Raw genomic sequence first — 24,786 nt, 5'->3', positions numbered from 1 at the left:
GTAGAAGAACTGTGCTTTCAAAAGCTTTAAAACTTGAATAACGTGCAACCAGTGGCATAGCCAAGGATGTTAATTAGTTCAGCTGTCTTATGTTCTTTACCACTTGGGCAACAAAAGGCACTGCTCAGTGTTTTATTTAAATAATTTAAATATATATTGTAGAAAGTTTTAGCACATTTTAAAAGTATTTATAGAAAGAAAAAAAAAAAAAGCTAAAAAAACCATAGATGTAATTCTAAAGAGCAAACTATTATCCACTTCATTAAATCACTGCCTTGAAGAACAAAGCCCACCAGCTCCAGAGCTGGCCCAGACTGTGCAGTCAGATAAAACAGAACGCCTGCATCGGTTGCTTTCCTCTTTCAACAAGTATTTCAACAGTAAGCACAAAAATGTGTTCTCTTGTTAACACAATGATTAAAACATTGAATATCCTCTAGATGTCAATTTAACAGATATTGCCAATCAAGCACAACAGCCGTAGCAAAGCCAAAATCCTGGGGTCCCACTATGCCCACTAAAAGGTACAAGTTTAACATTGCAAATTTCTACGGTCCACACCTACATGGCATGATCTATTTTAACAATCCAGAACTTTCATCTGTGCTGTAGTATGCATGTCAAATAATTTTAAGGTTAAGAAAATGCCCCCATCTACTTATTTTTTTTCATGTGCAAGATACTCACATATAAATGAACTTAAACACACAACTCACAAAAGCATCAGCTTATAACAGTCAATATTTTACTTCCTAACCTGAGAACATAAATCAGTCATACTATTGTATGTTGAATACATACAGAGTGACTTGGAGCAATGTACATTTTTTGTCGTTACAGCGTGAGCAAAGCTCATTGCCATAGACAATGGGAATAACATTAGTAGTTTCCTGCTTTAGACATTCATCAGTATCCAAGGTTTGTAACAAGGAGGCAGAAACGAAGTTCAGTTGCTTTTAGAAGACAAATAAACAGAACAACTCAATCTCTGGGCACTCCTCCTGCACAAAGGCAAATTCCCTGAATCAAGAACAAGATTATCTACATCCCCTACATTGCCAGGATGAAAAGTCCTAGGATATAAGCCACCCAAGAAGAGAGCACAATGAAAACATTCCTGTCACGGTACACCTTCAGTAACTGTGAAAATAAACATTTTAATCACCTTTGCAAATCAGCAGATTCATCTTCCACTGTGAGATCTGTCTGTACCATCTCCTGTTTCAGTTCTCCGATTTCTGAGGCAATTGTGTCAATGAGCTAGAAAGGGACAAAAATAGTATGACGTCAAGTGAGTGGAAGAGGCGTGGAAATGCAGCCCGGGCAAGTTTAGTCACCAGAGATTACAAACTTTTTTTTTTTTTTTTTTAAATCGCATCCTATTTGGACTTCCCCTTGCAATGTAAAAAGTAAGGGTTGGAGCCACTTATAGTCATTCTCAGAGGAAGAATAATTCCTGTTTTGTGCCAGTACAAAACCTTCTATGTTGGCTAGCTTTTTTATTTAAATATATTAAATCTGCAGTCTCAACATATTATACCACAGCTTAAAAGAACTAAAGGATTTGACTGTTTGTAGCATTTACTTTCTCAAATAAAAAGAAAACATATAATTAGAAGAGTTCCATCTGCAAGAGTTATTTCAGAAGGGACACTAAACCAGCACTAGGATATTGTGGTGGACGAAAAGTAACAAAGCAAGAAGGAAATGGGCGGCTGCTTTTCACATTAGATCTTGGACTGCACTTGAACAGAACAACTCAATTAAAAGAGAACTGCCTTGTGACACCACTCAGGTGGAACACAATCCCAATTTTGGACATGAGGGCAAGAACTAATTTTAAAGTGGGTGAGACTAGCACTAGGGCTGTATTCTGAGCAATACAGCATTTGCTAGCCTGATGTCTGGGAAACGTTTTGTTGAGCAGAAACCAACTACGAAGTTTGCAAGGTACGCTGCATTGGACATTCTTTGCAGCAACTGCATCAAGTTAGCTTGACAAACTGCTTTACAACAATATATAAACCCTGGCAGTGTCCCCTCTCGCCTGCCTGCAGTGAAACCTAATGAAGAGGCCTGCAGTGATGCCATCTCCTCTCCCACTACTCTTGCACCTCAGAGCAGACAAAGTAAAAACAGCTTTCCAGTCCAAGTTAGAACAGTTTCATAGCTGCCCACAAGACATGACCCTGAGTCCCACTAGTATTAGGCAGCTCAGTACAGCAGCATTTTCAAAGAATTGCAGGCAACCTTTTCCTATACTGTATTTTTGGAAGTTTTTCTCTACCTGAGAAATTCACACCCTCCTTTGCTGTGCAGCATTATTCTGATCAATTCAAAAGAAGTTTCATTCTCCACTTACAAGAGGCCAACTCCACTAAGTGTACCTTAAGTGAGAATGAATTACCATACGCTACATCCATATCGTAGGCTTCTTTCTGTCAAGGTCAGAGCTCCCAGCCATACTGTACCACTGGCATTACAGTTTACAAAGATCTTCCACCTGCTGACTCTCAAACGCCCCTGAGTCACTGCGGCGAGATGTGAGCAATGTCTTCCTGACCATGAGAAACAGCAGCAGGAGGAACCCACATCGTCCTGACGGAGCAGCCTCGCACCTCACCGCGGCACTCAGCGCTCCCACGAAGCGGCACCTCCAAAAGAGAGCCACTGAGCACCCTGCTAGACACAGGTAAATTAATTCCTCCTTTTGCATAAAGGATGAATCCAGCCCCCACATTGGCTTTACACGGTGAGAAACACATGTGCCGCTGCCATCGGATGAGCCTCGCTAGAAAGCCATTGCATCACACGCGTCTGACGGTGGTTATGGGCAGTGGTATTTCCTTAGAGGGAAGCTTTGACCCGGGTGCTCAGAGAGCAGTACCAAGCTCTATCCAGTACACGGCTGACTGCATCTTGAAGATCACATCGCATTGGTTTTTTCCTCTTTTAAAGCCTTACACTTATTCTTGTAATCCTCTGAAATGCAATACAGCTCCAATTCTCACTGACCTGATGGAGGAGGAGTTTCATGCTATGGTGTGCTGCCCCTGAACACGGACGTTCCACTTCCTCCCTCGGCTGTTCATCTAGCCCTGTTAGCTGGTTCAGCTTGCTAAAAGGTTGGAAGACTTTTTCACCTTGTATTTTGGTTAGTTTTCTGCTGGCTGAATGACCTGAACCTAATCTCTGAGGGGGTCAGACAAGCTCCGGAGCAGACACCAGCAAACAGAGGACAGCACCAGGCTGGGAGTACGTCCACCTCTTTCCGTGAGTCACTAGATCCTGTCAGTCCCAATGTGAAATCATGCCCTGTTGCTCAGCCACCCCAGCAAACAGTCCAGGGTTTTGGTCTGTTTGTGCTGACCTTGGAATAGAGAACCTATGCTCCGGGTTAGGCACCTGAAACTAGCAAAAAAAAAAAAAAAAAAAAAAAGGATCAGCCACCCAAAACTCTACAACCTGACCAAGACACCTCTGGAATTCAGACAACTCAGACCTTCCAGCCATCTGCTCAGTAGCAGGAAATATGCTTTTGGGTTGACACTTACTCCACAGGGAATAAAAAGATGCACACCCCTATCCACACACTGTATTTGTGCATATTGGGTGTGTGCACATGATGGTCTAAGAAACAACTCCCAGGATATTTAAATCAAATATTTTTCTTTTTAAAATAACACCTGAAATTAGGAGAAACCATGCCAAGATTTCAAGTCAACCATTAAAATAATAAAATTTAAATAATTTTTTTGATCATGTGGATTGCTGTTCAAGTTTTAAATAAAAAGAAAGCAATTGATCTATGTGAGGTCTTTGGCTACAAACCAAAACTACAGCCAATTTTTTAATAGCAATCCTTCTGCACAGTAATTCTTCTGTGCCTGTAAAGTAGAGAGAAAGAGATATCCAGTAATTCATTTCAATAGTTAATGAATGCAAAACAGAGAAGCTGACTACAAGTATAAAAAGGTAGAAAAATTGCATTTCTCTTCCAAGCTGTGACTAAGCGGAAGGGTCAGCTCTATTAGGCCTAAATCTCTGATGAGCAATCCATTACAGTCTCCAGCTACAATAATCACACTTACACTATCCAATTAGTTTCAAACATGAATGTGCCTTCTTAAAGTTACTTCTAAATAACTCATGTAATTCTAAAATAATGACACAATGGAGTTCTTGCTCTTATTGGTATCAAGATGTATGAAACATAAGTAAAAAACCCAAATGGATATACATTCAGAAGGAAATACACGGTTCAGAAAGACACAATTTGTCATTTGTAAATAAGGAGTGTGACAAGTATATGGAAAAAACAGAGCACACCTTTGGTGAACAAAATCCATTCCAGATTTTGTTATAGCCTATCAATTACTTAAATTAGGATTTTTGTCTTCCTGGATTAAAATCACATTTCATAACTGATGGTGCTTCACAGTGGAACACACAGTCAAGGGGCTTTCTTTAATAAAGAGAAGAAGTTCCAATGTCAGAAGCAGAAAATACTCAATTTTAAGTACCTGCTAAATTTCCCCAGTCTCTGCGTGTTACTAGGTTTGCTAAGTGCAAGGAGGCAAACAACAATACGAGTTGTCACTGCTAAAGAAGATGCACAATGCTGATGCAAGTCTTACTATGTCTTCATAGCTTTTGTAGCCTTCTTATCCCTTCTGGTTCTGGTAAAGCTTTTCATTTCAGTGCCTTAAAACAGCTCGTAATTGCTCAGTACAGTCTTCCGTTTGCCCTTTTTTTTTTTTTTACTCCCTCATCCTTCACACCTTTACTTACATACCTCGGCATACATCTCACCACTTCCCCCCTGTCCTGTATTTTCTCTCCTCCCTTCAGGAGCAACATGTTTCAACTTAGCCCCTTTTTCAAGTACACAAACACAAGACTTGCAAATTTTAATTCACTTCAGTGCCAGGAAAAGGAACTTTTAGATTAAGAAGTACACAGACCTAACTTAAGGCAATATCCTTCTCTTCTTCCCAGTCACACTGGGCACTAGGTTTCCACCTTCCACATTAGCCTCCAAACAGTAGGTTTCTCAGATTAAATACTCCCAGTCTGTCCAGCAGCTGAATGAATAAAGTGGAATTAATTCTCTGTCCTCTGCGAAGTTTCTAGTATTTTCAGATCTCGTGACCTCCCAACTGCTGCAATAAGGTAGCAGCCCCTTCCTTGCTGCAGCAACTCTCTGCTGCTGTTAAAACCTTTCCAAAGTTGCACCTAAACACAAGCCTAGAGTTGACTTATTATTTGAACTGACCACATTACAGTCTTTTCTCTTTTCCCACCAGATAGCTCTGACATTGTCTGTGGCATCATGAATGCAGCCAAGTCAGAAACAGAACCGCCTTAAGTGCTTCATCCTACAGTAACCACTAAAAACCAAACTTTTCTAATGAAAAAGGCAAGGCTCAGTTTTTAGTTTTAAATCACAGCATTCCCTGAAGATGCTTCCTATTCACTGCGAGAATGTGAAGTTTTTCAAGCATCAAGTAGTCACAAACGTGAGCAATTTAGCCAGCTGGAAATACATTAGGGCTTCCTGTCACGGCTTGCCTGGAGCCATCTCAGAAGGAAGGCACCACCAGTCAGCTACCAGTACACAACATGAGTCAGCATCTGGAGTCTCATTATAGATGGCAACTAATTCACAGTGATCTGCAACTATATTTGACCATTTAAAATATGAACTCGTGACGGAAATCACTACCTGAAGTTCAACATACTATTAAACACTACTCAAGGATTTAATCTGTTAACAAACCAGACCTACCGTAGCTAAGAGCTGTGCTGCATGCAATATTGAATAAGGTCAGCAGATCAGCCTTTTCGCTGAACTCACAACATAACTCTACTCCAGCGCTACACACACTGTTCACCTGGTCTGATCCCCCGCTGCAGGGCCGGACGGGGGGAGCACAAAGGGCCCAGGGGAGAGGTGAAACCAGAGGAATCGCACCCACCCCCAGCTCCTTCCATTGCATGGAGCGTGGTAAAACCCAAGGCCAATCACGCAAGCGTCTTAAAGACAGTCTCAGAATAATCACGCTGGAATTGACCATCTATTCATTTCGAAGGGATTACAGCGAACCACGGAAAGGGATTATGTCAGCTCCTCCTGGCAACAGATGTGTCTCTTTCAACAGTCTTCCTTCAAACGTCAGCTGTTTGCTTAAGACTCAAGCAGAGCAGGAGACAGAGCGCTTGGCAGTCCCCTGGCTTCTTCAAAGAAATCAACCATCCATCCAGAGACACCGATAGGAACAAGGGAAGGGCGAGCCAATGTTCCACCCAACTCTCAGTCTGGTGTTCACTCTCCCCAGGCCTGCCGAAGGAGAGGAGGGGGTCGAGGCGCCTCGGGAAGGGTCGCGTGCGGCAGTCTGCAGGCCACCCTGCTGCTGCGGTGGCGGACAGCGGATTTGTGCGTAACCACTCGTAGAAGCTGTAAAGATGGCAAGGGGGAGATTTTGGCAGCTGGTTGGAGGTATGGAGGCACCAGGTATCGCGAGAAGCAGCATGGGAAGCACGTGCTTCCGCTTCAAAGCCAGAAAGGGGAAACAGTAAGGAAAGTGGAGCAACCCCCTGTTACACTAGCAGCTGCTTTTGAATCACAAGCTGTCAGCACCGCAGCACAGACTTCTTTCCCTACAAAACTGCCCTCTCTGATAACTGCATGAAAGCTAAACTGCTATCCCCCACGAACCAGCTGCTAGACGCAACGGCAGGATCAATCAGCTCTGCGTAACTAGCTCCTCTTCACGGGCAGTATCGCCTTAGTCTTCCCACCCTCAAGACCGACTGTAGCCACAAAGAACCATCACAGTAGCGAGTGCACTCTGTTCTCTGACACATCTACAGAGACTAAGTGGCTCACAGGCCAACAGTTTGCACAACAAAAGAGCTTTTCAGCATCTTTCCCTGAAAAGTATGCCATACGAGGAACTCTCCACGGAAGCTTTCAGCCGCCGCCTCAAGGCCTGCCTGGCTGTGTTGCCATCTGGCTGTCAACTGACTTCGGCCAGTTGCAATAAAGAAGAAATCTCATGAAACAACTCCCTCCCAGAAAACAAAATTTCTGGGCGTTACAGCAAAGAATTCTAATCCAACTTGTACTAACAGTGTGATAACATGCTCAAAAATTGAAGTTGACACTCCACACTTCACGTACCATTTCACATATCAGTTTGACCCTGGAAGATAGAATGGATCTACAATGCAAAGTAATTTAAATACTGTAGAACCTTCCTGCACTGCAGTTCCTTGGTTATACCTAAAAGCTAACCATGGCAGCATGGTTTTTCAATGCTTTCCAATATCCCATTTGTCTTTGGAAGCTACTTGTAGTTATTTTTGTATGGCTGCCATGTTCTGCCTCTTTAACACAACTGCTGTTTAAATCTTTGGGAAAGGGTCTTGCTTATACACGATTAAAGTTCTTGAAAACAAATATTTTAAAATGGGCTTTAACTTACAAACACTTTAAATCAGAATAGCATGAGGCAAGCACTGCAGAACAATTTTATCTTGAAGACATCATAATCTTAATGCTTTTTAATTTGTATGTCTGCTTTGAAGAGAACTTGTCAGAAACTGTCTTTCCTGAGAGGGATTTTTCTGTGTTTAGCAATTTTATGTTTTCTTTTTCTAAAGAGAATTTAAACAAAACGGCACATCTCAAGCAGTCTTATTCTCACATTATCTTCTACAGGCCAAATTTCTTGGGTATGCTACATATTCTCCATGACACTGGCAGTCTTCCTTAGTCTATGAAAAGTCAATATTTTCTGCAAATGGTAATTAATTTTCCTTAAATTCTTTTGCATGTAAAAAAAAAAAGGTGTTACTCTTCCCCTGATTTTTTTAAAAAAAAAAAGTCATCTTTTGGAGTTGCATCATTTCGGTATTCTTGCAATTAACTGACACATACTGTTACAACAGCATCTGACAAATCATCTTCTATCAAATAATGTAAGCTCTGCTCATGATTTTGTGACATCATTTCTGAAGTATTTAGGAACGATTAAACTTCTGGTCATTATACAGTGAATGTGATGCTTGCATGATTAGCATTATACAAGATGACCTGTTAATAATACATTTCTACAACATACAGGAAGGATCCTGAGTATGTACTATTAGTAGAACCAATCCTAAGCAAACAAGCAGCAGCAGAAGGCTGTCGCCTTCTCCATGGAAGGCTCAGAATATTTCAATTCTTCGAACAGATCTCTCTATTTGCAAACTGTGTGATTCCCATTTTGCTGGAAATAATGGGAAAAAAAAATCACCTATTTGTTTCAATAGACTTGAAATCAAGACCATAAAAGGCAGTTTCCAAAGGCAAATACAACTGAAGTGGACGGATATATTTGTCAGAGGCCTCTGTCAGTGTAAAACACACATGAGCCTGAAGACTTAAAAAGTAATCTGAAGAAATCTGTTGTAGGTTATTTAGGACTATGAAATAGACACTACCCTGCTATGCTACAGAGAGAAGAGGTTTACATGAAAAGAAATGTGTTTCAACATATGACATCTTTCTCAGGTGGTGAATTATTTAGCATTAAAAAAACAATCCAAAGGAGACCTTATATAACATGACAAATAGGCATTTTTTTGTCTAATGTTTTTCCTTTAGAGTTTATTTCTGATAAAGCACTGTTCTGTAAGTTAAAAAGAAACTACAATACAACCACTGTAAACCCAAATAATAATTATGACTCAGCATGAATTCACACAGCAGCCCAGTATAGTATTCCCTAACAAAACGTATCCTGAGCAGTAGATTGCCACAAACACCCATGTACTAACTGTTTACATTCCTAAAATCCATGAACAAAATAATGAAATGCAAGCATCTTAAACCACAACGCTTCCTTTCATAGCATATCACGCTACACTTATCATCAACCGATTCTTCGTTCGACCGGACTGATTTCGGCTTTTAGAAGCTGGCAAGGGTGACAACGTAATTCCTGCATACATACCGCAAACATAACTCATCTCGGCTCCCCAGTGCGCTCTCCCCAGAGCACATACATTCCTTTTTTGTGTTTTACATCTTTCAGAATGTCACATAAGAAGCAAAAATCAGAGCAAACGTGTTCGCTAGAAGCAACATATTGCCAAGGAGCTACAGTCACTTTTCTGAATCTGCTCCGTCTACACACGCATTGCTGCTGTGCATCAGGGAAAGCACCTGCCCAGGACCAGATGCAGACCGGTGCCCCTCTCAGAAGCTCAGCATAGCTACAGGTCGTCTTACTCATCCAACTCATGGAGAGTTTCCCAGTCCCAGGAGGAAGATAGGTGGCTTTGACTTGATGTCTGTTTCAGGACATTTTTAGAAAAATCACTCATCCATCACTGCATGGCAACTTAATTCCTGGGGGGTTTTTTTGTGTTAAAACGTAAACAAGCTTGTACAGAGAATTAACAAAACTGCCATCTTTCTGCGAGCGCATTAAAAGAGTCAGCCAAGGTGACCACCGCAGCATGTTTCCAAGCCCCGAAATTTAAAACAGGTAAAGAGGAAATGGTAAAATCAGTGCCTTCTAATCTGGCAAGGGAACAGGGGCTGAAGACAGCAAGGATCGGTATCAGACTGGACAAATGAGTCTCAGCACTTACCAAGCCCCTTCCTGCCAGCATCTCATTTTTCATTCTTTCTGGAGACCTGCATCCTCTTTGGCATCAGATCTTTTCCTTCCTGTTTTGATAAGCAGAGCGTAGCAACCCTCAAAGAGCACCCTGTGTGATGAGGTGGCGAAGCGCCAGAGATGAGCCATACTGGGAATGCTATTTCTGGACTTGTCTAAACGTCTGAATACAATTAAATAATCTTGATATATGGCTGCAATTTCTGGATATTTTGCACAGTGAGCTATGAACTCCCAAGAGTGCTAACATTATTCAGTGTCTTGTTCATCACTAAGCAAGGAATTTTTACCTGGTGGTTGATTTTGGGACAGAAAAGCTTTAGTGGTGTAAAACCTTTGATGGCAGTTAAAGGTTGGAACATTTTGATGAAAAGGACAATGGTTCAGTAAAAAGGATGTTTGTCAGAGACATATATTCAGTTCCTTGCTTTACCACAGACTCCATTCTGTAACCGCTGGCAAGCTATTCAGTCCCAGAATTACCCAAGCCTAACCCCATCTTTGCTTTGTTTTTACTACTTGCCGGCTCTGAGCCTTCATCAATTGCAAAGTATAAAGACTCTGGAGAATTTAGCCTATAAAACTACAGACCTTTGCTCTTTGTAAAATGGAGACACTACTGTTTTCATGCTGTACTAACAGTCAAAAGAATGAGCATAAAAAAAAGAGAATGGTTAGAAGCTACAGCAATGGGAACTAGTTAAGAATCAGAAAGAAAAGTTGGAATTTCCCACTGGTATTTGTCAATGAATTTTCTCATACGTGTTGCTGAGAACGGCAAGATATTCTTTATGAGGATTCAAGTGCCCTGAGAAACTGTATGCCAGCATGCTAAAGGTTTCTTGGGCAACTGTAAAATAACAAGCACAACATGAGAGCTATACGCAGAAGTACATTATACAGTCTGTGCGTATGGAGGAGAGTTCTGAAGTACAGGTCGGCATGGGTAAAAGGCTCTATCTTATTTACTAGGTCTCCTAAACACAGACAGACAAGGCAAACTAAAATAACGTAAACTGAAAAAAATCTCACGTGCCAAGTATTTTCTTTGCTCACCTGTCCAGCTGTAGCAAATGTAACTGTTGTCACAATTCTACACGTGTGGGAAAGAAAGAGAAGGTACGGACGGCCGTACACACAAGTGCACACACAGAGACGCCAGGTACACAACACACAAGCTGGATACACTGACTGCAGTTTTCACTTCAACGCTGTAGGTTCAGAACAGCGATCCAACACTGCAACTTCCCAGTGATGGTGAGAGGTCTGAAAAGGTAGCTTTGGGGCATCTTTTATTTCCACTGTTCTTCAGGCCACTCCCCTGCCAGGCTGTCCTTAAGAAACTAAGGTTGTCCTAAATTTTTCTAACTGATGATGTTTCTTATGGCCATAAGATACCAGCGTCTTGAAATTGCTCGGGCATACTGCATTCCTAATCATTTTGAGTAACTACAACCATGACATCATGAACAGGAGGCACACAAAATAGCTATTCCAGCATTTATTTTCCACACAAGAATTACTTACACAAGGAGATGCCAAAAGACTGCAGAAAATGACACGGGCGCTTGCTTTTACAGTTCCGCTGACATCATGATTCCTTCAGCTCACACGTAAGTGACAATCTAGAAATATTCCTCATAACCAAGACAGTTCCTTGCTGTGATTTGAAAATACGACCATTGTCCCTATACAGCTGTGGACTGCCATCAAACAAGGCTAATGCTTGTGCTTATTAGATACAAGACATAACAAAAGTGTGTTGCAAAACTGTGAAGCGGTTCCTGTCCTCAGAAGACCCTGTTTATTGCTGACCGCACAAAGCTCTGGGCAAGCCAAAGAGGAAAACATGCTGTCACTGCAGCACTGACCATTTGTTTCCTAAAGACTGGCCTGGTAAGATTGCCTTTAGATACAGAAAACATGCAACACATGAAACAAACACATCCACGCATTTGTGCGTCACTACAACAGTACTATGAAGCTACTGACACAGAAACTGGTCCTGCAGGCTGCGCCGGCAGTCATTATAGCTCCCACATGCTAAAGGCACCAGTCACCACTTGCTTGGTTCCCTGTTGCCTGTAGCCTATCACGAGTGTATTTATCATCTGCTAGAACACCCACACCCACCTCTTATCTCCCCCGCAAGCGCTAGGATCAGATTCAGGCAGCAAAAGAACAGCATTTCTGTCCCAGAGGAACAGAGGGAACGGAAACAGCAACACCTGAAAAGCGTGGCACAGGACCTGCGAGGAGAGCGCGGCGCACTAGGAGCAGCGAAGGCGGCAGGAGCTAGGAACAGTCAGCGAAGCGCAACTGCTTACCGCTGCTTAGAGCTTTGGCTGGTCAATCATGTTTGCTGCAGTACAAGAAAAACTGAGATGGCAACAATTATTAGAATCTTTCACTGGAAGACGCTACAGCACGCAATGAATATTCTAAGGGACATGATCAAGGTAAGTTAATTCAATGCTCAGAAGCACCTGTAAATTTTGATTGCTCCTTAGAAGCAAAGCCTTGCCCAGCAAGACCACCACAGTGACCCTGGCATTACATAGACAGCAACATTCTAGTGCAGAACAGACAAGTTCAACTGTTTAACCCTGATCCCAAGCTGGTCTATGTGACAGTTTACTCTCTTCCTCACATCAAAAAATACACCTTTCTTCCTGGCCAGTGGTAGGACACCACAGTTTGATAGGTCAGCATACTTTCAATACGGTGGCACTGCCTGGACACTATTCTCCCTGCTCTGCTCTCTAGAAGTATATGGTGTTTGCAGCTGTACTCACACATTTTCTGGAAAAAAAACGTTAACTACAGTCTTCTCTACAATTAACTTCAGCACTGCCTCCAGACCTCCTCCATTACACATAAATAAAACACAGTACATGGGATTCAGTCATCTTTTGAACACTATACTGATAACTCTTACTGCACCTCTGCTTTTTGTGATGCCAACCTGAAAGACGACAGTTCTCCCAAGTCTCTCCACTGCATAAAGCCTCTCTCTATCATACAAAAACACCAAAACACGTTCCAACATTCCCCTAGAAAACAGCTCACTGCAGCCCTGGAAGCCCTTTGACCGATCCCCCAAAGCCTCACACAGAGGTTTGATAACAAACCTCACACAGAGCAGAAGGCAGAAGAAACAGTGATCCATGCTTAATTTTGCAGCGTGATTGTTCACGTTGGAGCTAAGCTACTACTGCTGAGCAAATCTGGGGCCAATCATGCAAGTTAACTCTGCAGGAAATACTGGCAAAAAAGCAAAATTAAATCATCAAGTTTAGTTCTAGACAGAAGTGATTTATAACTATGTAGAAGTGAAGATGGTCACAGAAGATGCACAAAACCCAATGACTGCAGGCAGCCAATCTGAAGTAAATCCCTTCTCATGCAATTCTCAAGGTTCCATTTTCCAGCTGTAATGACGTTAGTGGGACAAAAACTAGATATTCATGCTTAGGGAAAAACGCCTTTCTAAACAGTTCCAGGGAGTATCTGAAGGTGCTTCAGCTGAGGGCTCTACCTCCCTGCAGCTCTGAGCACCACCTCTACCCATGCCTGTATTCCCAGGTGCTTCCCAGGGAAACATTATGAGAGCATACATTGAATCCTGCCTTCCTGGCCCCTTCGTACATTGCCATGCATCAGCTCTATTCCGTGACAGGATGGAACTGAGGGGAGACCAAAGGGCTCTCACCCAAAGCATATTTCTCACTGGAATATGCTGTACTAGGTGTGCTGTAAGCCACGTGACATCTCAAAACAGCCCTCAGAACACAGAAACACTAAATGGAATTATTTCTGGTTTCTTTCTATAAGCACATTCATGCCAGAACAGAACTACTAGCTTTCGGTGTCTGTATCATCCAGGAAGCTGGGCTGAACATCTTAAAGGAGGAAGCACTGGACTCCTTTAAAACATGTAGGCACCTGAAGACACAGATATCCACCTTCCTGGATTTTTGAGAGTATGGCAGCGAGCTAAGCACCCACTTCTTGTTGATTTCAAACAAGATGCATGTAGGCTTAAAAAACAAAACAAAAACCAACCACCAAACAAAACATACAAAACAAAGCAAAACCACCAAAACACAAAAAGGACAGAAATATACATTAAGAATACAAAGATTTTTTTTTGAGTGTTCAAATTACACACAAACAAGGAGGCCCTGACATTTTTTCTTAAAACAGGCAAGGAAATGAAACCAATTTTCAATCCAATAATGGAAATCATAAACCCGTACCACAACTTTAAGCTACACAAATCCAGTTTATGGAAGCTCTAATAATTTTATGCCTGTGCATAATAAAGCTTACAGTCTCAGCATTAGCGGCAAAGAAAGCCACAAGCTGTTTTATACCAAATATTCTATTCAGTGTACAGGAAAACAATATATACATGAAATAACTGGATTGTAATCTAACCATGAATACTACCTGTAAAAAGAGATGTTCAGTGAAGTGCTTCCCATTTTACAGAAGAGGCTTGCTACATAATCACAGTCTGTGCTGCACATTCTGCAGCACTCGTTTCACATAAAACCACGTGGTTTATGTTCTGTGCAAATATCCCATTTACCTTAAAGAAACTTCCTCTTTTGTCCAGACAACGGGCTTTCATCGTCAAAGACGACATCTTCCCTGGGAAGATTCCACTGTATGCCTTGAACTCCTAAAAGCAGAGACATTTTTTTTATGGTTAGTTCAGTCTGTAGGAAATTCCTTTCTAAGCCACAGAAACAGTCACAACAAGCCTGCTGCCAAAACCCTTTCCGTCAACAACACGGTGCCATTTATTTCCTACCAGAGTCCTTACATATCCCTTTAGTCTATTATTTTTCCACAAATTGCTTCAAAAAGGCAGTGCTACTTGGAGTTCCATGTTTCTCCCTTCTCTTCACAGCTGATCCTGTAGCTGTAAGTAGACTTTAATGTGCTCATTAAAAAAGAATGCTAAAACATAATGATTGCTTGCTTTGTTTGCTTGACCTCAGCCTGAAGTACAAATAGAACAAAATGTTAGATGGCACTACAGTCTGCTCTCAAATAGTGCGGTATTAATGGGGCTGACCATGGCGGGGGGGGGGGAAATCACCCACAAGGGAGAAAACACATTGAATGAATGTAAAAAAACCAAACCAAACCCAACCCAAACACCCCCAAAAAAATTCTGCTTGAAGTTCCTAAAATGCAATTAAGTCTTCTGAGAGCCATGCCCAAATGAAGAGCCATGCCTCAGAAACTGAAGATGCAGTTAGGAAGAAGCTTCATTTTCCACTATCAGATAAACTGAACAAACATCGTAACACCCAGAAGAATATAATAACGTATAACTAGAACCCAACACAAAATGAGAAATATCATGGGGGTGATCTCCAGCTGATTAGTAGAGTTCCTCTAAGTCACAACCAATTTGCACCAGTAATTTCTGAGCAAACTTCTAAACCAAATAGGAGCCAATTTCCACAGCTAAAAAGTCCTTCTAGGATTTTTAATAGTGAGCTTATAATTGCAGTTAAATAGCCTAACTCCTCTCCTCACTCACACATTTACTGACCGTATAGCACGTAATTATGTTGGAAGTTTCGGTTACCTAAATGGCAAATACTGCAGGTGCAAAGCATTATAGACCAAGATAGAGGCACAGCTTTTGATTTGAGACAAGCAGAAATTAAAATACAAATAGCAGGGAGCAGCAGAGAAAAACAAGTTTAGTGTCATGGCTGCAGATGGAGCTTGAGCAAAACAAAGCAGCTGGGACTGAGAATTAAAAAAAAAAACCAAACAAGTTTGACACATAACCCCCCCCACACACACACACACGCTTCTGCTTCCCTCTAATGCCTTATGAGAGGGCACCCACAAGGGTAAATAGGACCAAGGAGGAAGGAGGAGCTTGAAAGAAAACAGGGTTAAATAAAAAAAAAACCTGGCAATCACAAGTACCAGAAAAGGGTGAGAGGTAGAAGCAGAAGAAAAGAAACATTTTCCTCTTGGTTTTAACATGTAGCCGGAAACTTTAAATTGTTCACTCTTTTTCCAGAGGTCATACCACAAGAGCGCTAGAAAAGGTTACATTTTTCCACTTAGATTCTAGTTAAAAAGCCGCCCTGCCAGGAAGCTCAGGAACCAGCCTGTTTCCCAGGCAGAGTTTGCAGACTTTAAAGGTTGAAAGAAAAATCCTGAATTCTGCATTCTTGTGAAAGCCAAACACTAGAGGATAACCAAGAGAAGACAACAAACAGCTCTGGGAAAAAAAATAAAATAAATCAAACTTTATTTGTAAATCAGCATATTTAAAGGAAAACATTCCTGATGAGGCTCTAAAGCATTGCGATCAGTGCTGCTTTACTTGAATTCTGTCTCAATAACTTGATTGCACCAATCCGATAGGTGGAGTGGGTGGGCTTGCAGGTGCTATTGAATCAGCTGAGCGCTGCGTCCTCATTTGCCACACGCACACAGGTACAGAACAGTTGTTCCGCTCTGGGGAGCGCCAGACATTTGAAAGGCTTGTGGCATTTGATAGTGGTTATTATAAACAATCTAAAGGTTGCCATATAACAAGAGGTTTTTTTAATAATAAAATAAAAATGCTTTCTTTCAATGAATTCTGAAAAGGGAATTTGTACCTGAAAGACTTAAGGTGGAGGAAGACCCAAGAAACACAAAAAGGAATTAGTATAAAAATTCAATTTTCCGAGTTGATGCTACCCTCTTAATGACAGCATCGAATTCAATTCCACAGAAAAAACTCAGAGATTTTAAATGAGTTACATTAGGAGTTTATGAGAAAGATCATGTATTTGCATCTCTAGCCTCAGTCATTAATCACTCCATTTGCAAACAATGACCCTTTCACAGGAAATCTAATGTTTAATTTTTTTTTTTTTTTAATTTAACCACAAGGATGTTTGCATGCAATCCTATTACCAAAATAAGACCATGCCAAGATTTTTACATTCATCTTATTTCCAAACAGAACAGAAGTTTATAAGCTTCCACACTCAAACATACAGAAGAATGCAAACACACAAATACACGGTTTGCCCTTCAAAGAGCAGTATGACTCTAAGCCAGGAAAAAAAAGCTTCAAACAAGACCACTGCTTATTTTGCTTGTAAGAGGTTCTGAAAGCTCTAAACTTTTCCATAGCTGCTATTATTGTTACTATTTATGTAATATTATTACTATCCGTATGACCATAACTCTGAGCCTCAGCTGAGCTCCTTGCTCTTCTCAGCTCTCCGAGTAGCGAGTGAGTCAATCCCCGCCACCCTTTGTGGTTACAGCGCAATTCCAAACTGACTTAGGGTAACCTAGATACCCTTCCATGTTTGAGGGGGTTTTAGTACTTCTGATTAAAATCAGCACAGCAGGAAATACTGTTCTTGGGGTTTATACGTTATTTTTTTTGTGTGCATGCGCATATGCTTTTTTTAGGCCACCCAATACGCACATAGACATTAAGACCCGCAGGTAAAATGGATGGCCAGGAGTGGGTGCAACACTCCAACAGCTGAGGTTGGGCCCCATCTCCCACCTCAGAGTCCAGAGGTACCTCCGCATGGTGCAGAGAAACAAACCCGCCGTCAGGAGGTTTCATTTCTCTACACAGCTGTCCACATCTGATGCTTACTCAGACCCAAAACAGGCTGAAAAAACACTGCTCTGAAGCAGTCTTTGCTGAGTTCGGACAGTACGAGGCTGTCAGAAAGGAAAAAAGTCTCCCTTCTTTGATTGGAAAGCCAGACAAAGGAAGACGGCAAGGATGTTGTCTTCCGTACGTACCAGAGACAAGCGTTTTCTCCTTCCTCTGTGTTTTAATGACTGAGGCATAGAGTCTAGATGGATTTGTTTAGACATTGCCTGGGTGACTGCTCAGAAACCCATCTGAAAATGTCATCAAGCTGCCGGAGCCAACTCACTGTATAATTCATGTGACCTTTTGTCTAGCCATCTGGAAGGTAGCCTTTTCTGTGTTTAAGTGGTCAATACTTTACCTACTTAGCAGTCTCCACAGCTCTTAGCTCTCAAAGGGCAGCAGGTGCTAGACTACTGCCTGCTGCTGCCACGTTTGGGTGGCTCCCTTCCAGCAGCACCAGTCTCTCCCGTACGCAGCGCTGTCTTGCCGCAGCTCTTCAAATCCAGGACAACGCTCGCGTGTAAAGGACAAGCAGGGCAGGGAAAAGGAAAGATTTGTCTGCTTGGCAAACTGCTCTGAAATGCAATGCTACTCCCATGGATGCTGACACCCATGCAAGCTCTACGTTTCAAAAAAAACCCTGATGCTTTTTCATCTGTCTTCCATTCCCTTCTCCTCCTGGTTTTCATTTACACGGGAATGCCAGAGCACCATTTGGGTGCCTGGACATAACTGAGACTCTGACTTCTTGTCAAAACAGCTCCTACTTTCCTCCCTTTCCTGAAATTTTATTTGGTATTTTATATGTTCTTATACTTAACCACAGTAGTGCCAATCACCATCTTCCTGGATTTCTCAGGATCCTTCCCTTTAATCCTCTCATTCCAATCTTGCTTTCACGAGGCAAAACATCCCATTTTCTTTAGCTAAAAGTCCTAGCAAAGACAAGACAGTCTGCATTGCTCCCCTGAGCTGGAAAGCAAAGGCCATAGCAATGTGAGGAACTTAAAAAGTCCCTGTCCACAATCCTTCCCTCTGCTTCGTTTCCTAAGGAATTGAGGCTATTCAATTGCCCTGGCTTTCTGTTCCTTAGTTCCTTACTACGATTTTTGATCTCTTGGCCAACCTAACAAGATCTGACTGAGGAAAAGAGCCTCTGTTCACAAATACTGACAAATGGAAAGAGGGAAGAGACACCATTAATGCCATCACTGAAGGAAGAGGAGAGATCTGCAGCTTTCCTTTTGCTGGCCGCCTAACAGAATTAGCAGAACTCACTGTTTTGTATTTTAAGTGCAAATTATCCCACTGAAGGAACCAGCTGTCCTCTTTCATTCTCATGCTGTAAAGGCCACACAACCACCGAGCACAGACACCCACAGAAACTACTTTAGGCAAACAAAAAAACAGGTTTACTACTGTGCAGCCAAGGAAGAACAGGAGAAAATATCAGCCCAGACTTTAAGTATAAACTGGCAAAGGTCAGCTGCTGTCAGAGGACTAATGCTGATTGATACCTGTCAATGTAGTCCTTAGGCCATCCACTTTGCCGGTAGCAGAATACAGTAGAGGAGCTGAAATACAATCCCTGTTGTCTCATAATAGAAATGCATGGAAGCTAGGTAGAGTCTACTACATATGTACTTGAAAACCTGTGGTGAATTAGCATCATATTACAATCACATTATAATAGCAATTTATAAATATATAGTATTAAAAAAATTACAATTAATTCAGTGAACCCATTTTCTGGTGGGTTAAACTGAAAACTACAAACATGAAGGATAAATATATACTACTTTTTTAAAAAATGTTGAAAAAACCCCTTCCAAAATGCAATCCTACACTTCAGAACATGCTAATAGACACACACAGAACTTTGGATTTTCAGCAAATTTAAGCATCCTCATGCATTTCATTTTCCTGTTCTCCTAGCACATTTGCACTACGCCACGGAGAGGGTTGCGTTCATCTCTAACCTACAAAGCTCTGGTTTGTCTAATTACTCTGACCTTATCTGCTTCTTGGCAAAATTAAACTTTTCCTTTTGAAAGTATTTCCTCTGAGAAGTTAACTGAAAGCCTACTTCCAGGCACACAGATACAACTGAGCACAGTATCACTTTGAAAATCTATCAAATAAGAGCCTCAGTCTGAAAACTATCATTGGTGCCAGGATTTTGCAGACCTCTCAACTCAAATGTTGCATTGTGTTAGCACAGCTGTATCTACAAGCAAAAAGCGAGGGGATTATGCAAAAAGGATTCTAACTTCCATCATTCTTCTGGCTGCAGAAAGGGTTTACAGTCTTCTCTTTTTTTTTTTTCCTTCAAATCATACACGGGCACATTACTTGTACAAACGAGTAATGCATACAGCAAAAATGATGAGTTGCTCTTTACACAGTATCATATTTCTGTATTTTGTCATTTTAATTAAAGCATTTGAAAAAGCTTGAAAATAATACACATTCCCTGATCAATCTCCTTTTTCTTCAAGCACTGTTTTTACTTTTATCTCTGCTACCTGAACATAATGAATTTGTGCAAGCTGCTCCCCTCAAGAAAGCCTGGTTGCCACCAGTACAATGTCAGAGCCCAACAGTATTTCTGCCCCAATAAGCTAAAAAAAAAAAAAAAAACCAAAAACAAACAAACAAACCTTACAAAGACAGACAATCACTATACGTGTAGGCGGAACGACCATGAATGACTGTTTGCAGTCCTTTTCAGGAAACAATACTCCTGAAAAACTGAAAAGGAAGCAGAAATACATGACACTCATTAACTTCCCAAAACCAAGGAGGGGATTACAGGTGAACTGGGCTTACTACTGCCCAATACGCCTCTAAATGCATTTTGCAAAATTTGAAATGCAACACCACTTAATTTACTGCCAGTTACACACCTCTCACTAATTCCTCTAAGGAAATTACTACTCTTCCCATAAAGAAAAGGAAAGAAGATACAAGGTAGGTGAAGGCAACCAGCAGAATTAAATGATGTGTCAATAGTCCGATCAGTGAAATAAAGTTCAGTTACATCCCAGCTGCTGACATACTATTTTATGCTTCTAAGTTTTTTCAGTTGCTACCTTTGTCACATCAGGCACCGTCACTCTTAATTGTTTCTTGGTACGGGTCAAACAAGGCACCGCATATCCCCACGGCAATCGCTGTTCCTCTCGGCCTTACAGCAACGAGCAGTCTCATCAGGTTAGGAAGCTCCCTCTGTAGGACTGCCTTCCCTCTTGCTCCTTTTTGTTCAAACTCTGTACGAGGACAGTCACTCAGCCTGAGAATTAAACAGGACTTAGAGAAAAGCAGCCAGGTCCTGGACTTAAATGTAGTCCCGTCTTTCAGACAAATCCTTGTCTCTCACTTCGCTCACAACGTTAACCCGGGGCCTGAATTTCTGTGGGTTGGGAGAGGACAGGACAAGTACAATCACTGAGGATCACCACAGTGACATTTGGCTCGGGACACCACCCGTGCAGAAGCCCGTTGGAGAGTAGGTATCCACGTAGGGTCACTGTCCTACGGCTCACAACAGGGACAAGAGGCGAGTGCCACGCAGGCCTGCTCTGCTCACTGAAGGGGCTGCCTGGAGGAAGCCCCGGCAGCCCCCTTATTTTTTCCCCTGGAGTCCAGATGCTACTTGCTGGCAGCCTAAAGGACTACAGGATAAAGAGGAATTACTCTGAACTTGTTTCAGCATGGCACTCTCAGGAGGGGTTTTAAGTCCCATTAGATTTTTGATAGATCTGCTATCTCACTCGCAGCTGTCTACTCACTTCTTTTTATCTATGCTGAAGTCATAAATGCAGAAATGAAAGCATCTGAACAGCGCACAAGAGTTGGCCTGACTCTGCTCCCACTGACACGAAGAGACACTCTTTCCAACAGGAGCGTACAGCTAGGCAAACACTGAATGCCTCGGAAAATCCAGTCCTTAAAGTCCGCTGGACATGGCACACTACCAAGAGGATTGTGTTTGCTCCGAGTGCTGTCTCTCTGCACCCCTTCCAAACAGTTTCTTCTTCCTCTCTTCCACTAAACAACCTCTTCCTGCTTGCTCCCATGGCATACTTTCCACATTACTGAAAAGGAATAAAAACCCAAGTCATTTCCTCTGGCACAGCATTTAATCTTGAAGGATACTACAACATCTCTTATAAGAGATTGATTGTACGTTGATACATTCATCTCGTTTTGCCTCTAGACACGTCAGAGAAATACATTTATAAGATCGGCTTTGATTTGGATAACCTTTCAGAATGTTCATATTCTTCCCAAATTCCCTGGCTTGGATATCTCACAAAACTAGAATTTCTTGCAGTATTTCAGTAATTACCATTTGTTATTCCTGCCAAAACCAGTGAATAATAAAAGACATTCAGAAATACGTTTTCAAACCTCTTAAAAAACGTTTAACATTGAGCTGCAGTTCCTGGAAGAAGCAAGAAAAGGTAATCACTTGAATTACAATATAGCTCCAAGGTCTGGAGAAGCTTCAGAATTCATAATGAAGCATTAAGTCAAACGCAGAGGGAGATTGGTTACAGCACCTGCATCTAGATGGAGATGCGCAAGATAACCATCTGCTGCGCTTGACTGTGGGTTATTTTAGGCACCTGGGAGAAGCATCTCTTTATGTCACTGAATCATAGAAAGGTTTGGGTTGGAAGGGACCTCAAAGATCATCTAGTTCCAACCTCCCTGCCACGGGCAGGGACACCCTCCACTAGCCCAGGTTGCCCAAAGCCCCATCCAACCTGGCCTTGAACACTGCCAGGGAGCCAGGGGCAGCCACAACCTCTCGGGGCAACCTGTGCCAGGGCCTCACCACTCTCACAGTAAAGAATTTCTTTCTAACATCTAATCTAAATCGACCCTCCTTCAGCTTAAACCCATTACCCCTTGTCCTGTCACTACACTTCCCTGATAAACATGTCCTGTTCCGTGAATCCCAGAGAAGGACGAGGGTTTCAGTGTTCACGTCGTAACTCCTACCTTCTTGCCCGATGGAGGCACCAAGCAAAGCTCTGACCGTACCACTGCCAAAAGTAACATTCCTCCTCGCAGCAAGGGGAAAGCAGAGACCTGACCTACTGCTGGTTCAGTGAGCTTAAACACTTCTCTCTACTCAAATGTTTCTATGATCTAGCATTAAGTGGTTAGATAAGCTTATTCTGGTATTAGATAGCTGCACCTAGTACAGCATCTTTTTCTACAATTTACTCTTTTGCACCTAACAATTACCGATATACACCATAGTTTCTATTTTATCATGTTGGGGGAAAAAAAAAAAAAAAAAAAGAATACAGGCATGCTGACTCTACTGAAAGCCAGGTAAGGACACTGCAGCATGCTTTTCAAAATCAGCACCTGAAGTATATATCATTGTTTATTAAATGCACACACAGTATCTGATGATATGCAAAGCTTCAGAAGAGGAGAGAAAGTATAAATAAGATTTTCCTGCTAAAATAAACAACATGATGGAAGGAAAGAGATACCTTCACCTACATTTTTAAGGACTTGCCAAAACTTACACCAACGTTCTTAAAACTACTATGTGGTATTTGTCTGTTCTCCAGATCTGCAAATTTTTAGGACTACTTCATGATCAATATTCTGCACTATCACCATTCTGTGAATCTGTAATATACCAGAAAAGAAATCCTGCAACACTGTAATACGGCAGCTCAAACTCAAACTTACATCCATACTATAGCACGAACACAGAACAGGTGCTTCAGAGAGGTCCTCTCAACCTGCCCCTACCCTCCCTGGCTACAGGGAGGGCTTAGGGACAGAAGCAGCCCTAGCTGAAGTTAACCTTTGCCAGGTCTTCCATTAAACCAGTCTTCAGAAAGATTAACAGGTACATATCAAACCTTCTCAAATTCCATAGAATAAGCCAGGCCGGCCACACATAAAAGCGAGGACGATGTGGCTGATGCTCTGTGCTTATGATAACTGCTTTTAAACCAAAATTGACTTCTAGTACCTTAAATTCACTGGGTAACTTGAAATCTCACAAAACATATCTGAAATGTCAGAGTGTCCACCTGCCTCAAGGAAAAAAAAAAAAAACCAAAACAATAAACTCCTTTTACATTGGACATCAATAATTCACACACAAAATGTTCTTTTCTTTAGATAATTTCAATCTCAAACTCCCCTGCTGAAGTATCTCAGAGACTTACGAACAACAGCCAGGAATTAATTTTATCTATTTTCTTAGTCTGGTAACAGAAGCATGACTTCCTGCACAGTCAAGTACAGCATTTGCAGCATTTTGCACTTGGACAACCTCCTCTCAGGTCCATCAAGTGCTAATACATACTTTCAGCGTATGGTACCAAAGGCAGTGAAACAGGCACCACAGACTACGTGTATTGTCCTATAACATTACTCAGGTTAGCATAAGCAGTAAAGATTGCACTTTGAGCACTCTTCATCATCAGGCCCAAACTGTTTCATAAACGTCAGATGGCTAAATTTCCCCAGCGCTCCGAAACACGCACGACTCCCATTTTAAGACGTTTCTCCAGCGTGGCAGAGTATTATGTACATCGAAGCTCTAGCTCATTTTGCTCAGTGTTTTCAGAAATACTGAGCAGCAAGTTTCAGCTGTTTTGCAGTAACAGCAACTTCCCTTTCAGAGATAGGGCAAAACAAATTGCTTTTGAAAAACTCTTCTTCATATAATTAATTGAAAAGGATTCCATTTGTTTACCCAAAGCAGCACACAGAAAGCGGGGGGAGGGGGATAAAAAAAGGCAGACAGAACTAAAAGTTGTTTGACCTTAAAAATTAGCCATGGATTGCAAGATAGAAACTAATCTGAAGAGAACTGCAAAAGCTGCATATTTTTTTCAATTAACAGCTAACCCTAAATATCTTTTAGGCCCTTCAATCTTAAATTTATAAAATCAAATGTTAAATAGCGTGTACGCAACTGAACGATGAGAAAACATAGCTTCTTTCAATTCTAATGCAATAGCACTTTCTAGTTCTGTTTGTCGCATCACTGATCTGCTTAATAGATATCTACCTATAAGAAAAAAAACTATTTTATAATTGCAAGCAACAGTGTCATTATTTCTTAAGAAATGTTTTGCAAAGATTATGCTTTGTTCAACTCTGTAGTTAAAAGAAGTAAACTATTGTTCAGGAAGCAGCCAATGCCTAAGCAGCTACATCCCATGTTTCATAAAATCAATAGAAAGATTTCCATCGATGTCCACAAGTATCGGAATGAGGTTCACTAAATGGTATAAAAGAAGAGTCTATAAGAAACCCACAAGCCACCAAGCATATCTGTTATTCCAAGCTCTACTTAAAAGCTTGTACTGCTCATCCCGAGACCTCTGAATACAAACACTGACAATGTCATTTGCTGCACACCTCAACTTCAGCACAGTATGAGACATCTAGGCAATGATT

The 24,786-nt window shown here is 41.6% G+C and overlaps 1 protein-coding gene across 1 annotated transcript in view; it reads right to left on the bottom strand.

Moving 5' to 3' along the window:
- RIN2 (Ras and Rab interactor 2) overlaps nucleotides 1–24,786 on the bottom strand; it is a 264,998-nt gene that overhangs the window by 35,344 nt on the left and 204,868 nt on the right. The window contains 2 exon segments of the mRNA XM_075749984.1: nucleotides 1,166–1,260; nucleotides 14,269–14,361. Coding sequence (XP_075606099.1) covers nucleotides 1,166–1,260; nucleotides 14,269–14,361 — 188 coding nt within the window.

The sequence above is a fragment of the Balearica regulorum genome, chromosome 3, assembly GCF_011004875.1.
Source record: "Balearica regulorum gibbericeps isolate bBalReg1 chromosome 3, bBalReg1.pri, whole genome shotgun sequence".
NCBI lineage: Eukaryota > Metazoa > Chordata > Aves > Gruiformes > Gruidae > Balearica > Balearica regulorum.
The sequence above is the reverse complement of the archived record's forward strand: the minus strand, read 5'-3'. Positions and strand labels throughout refer to the sequence as shown.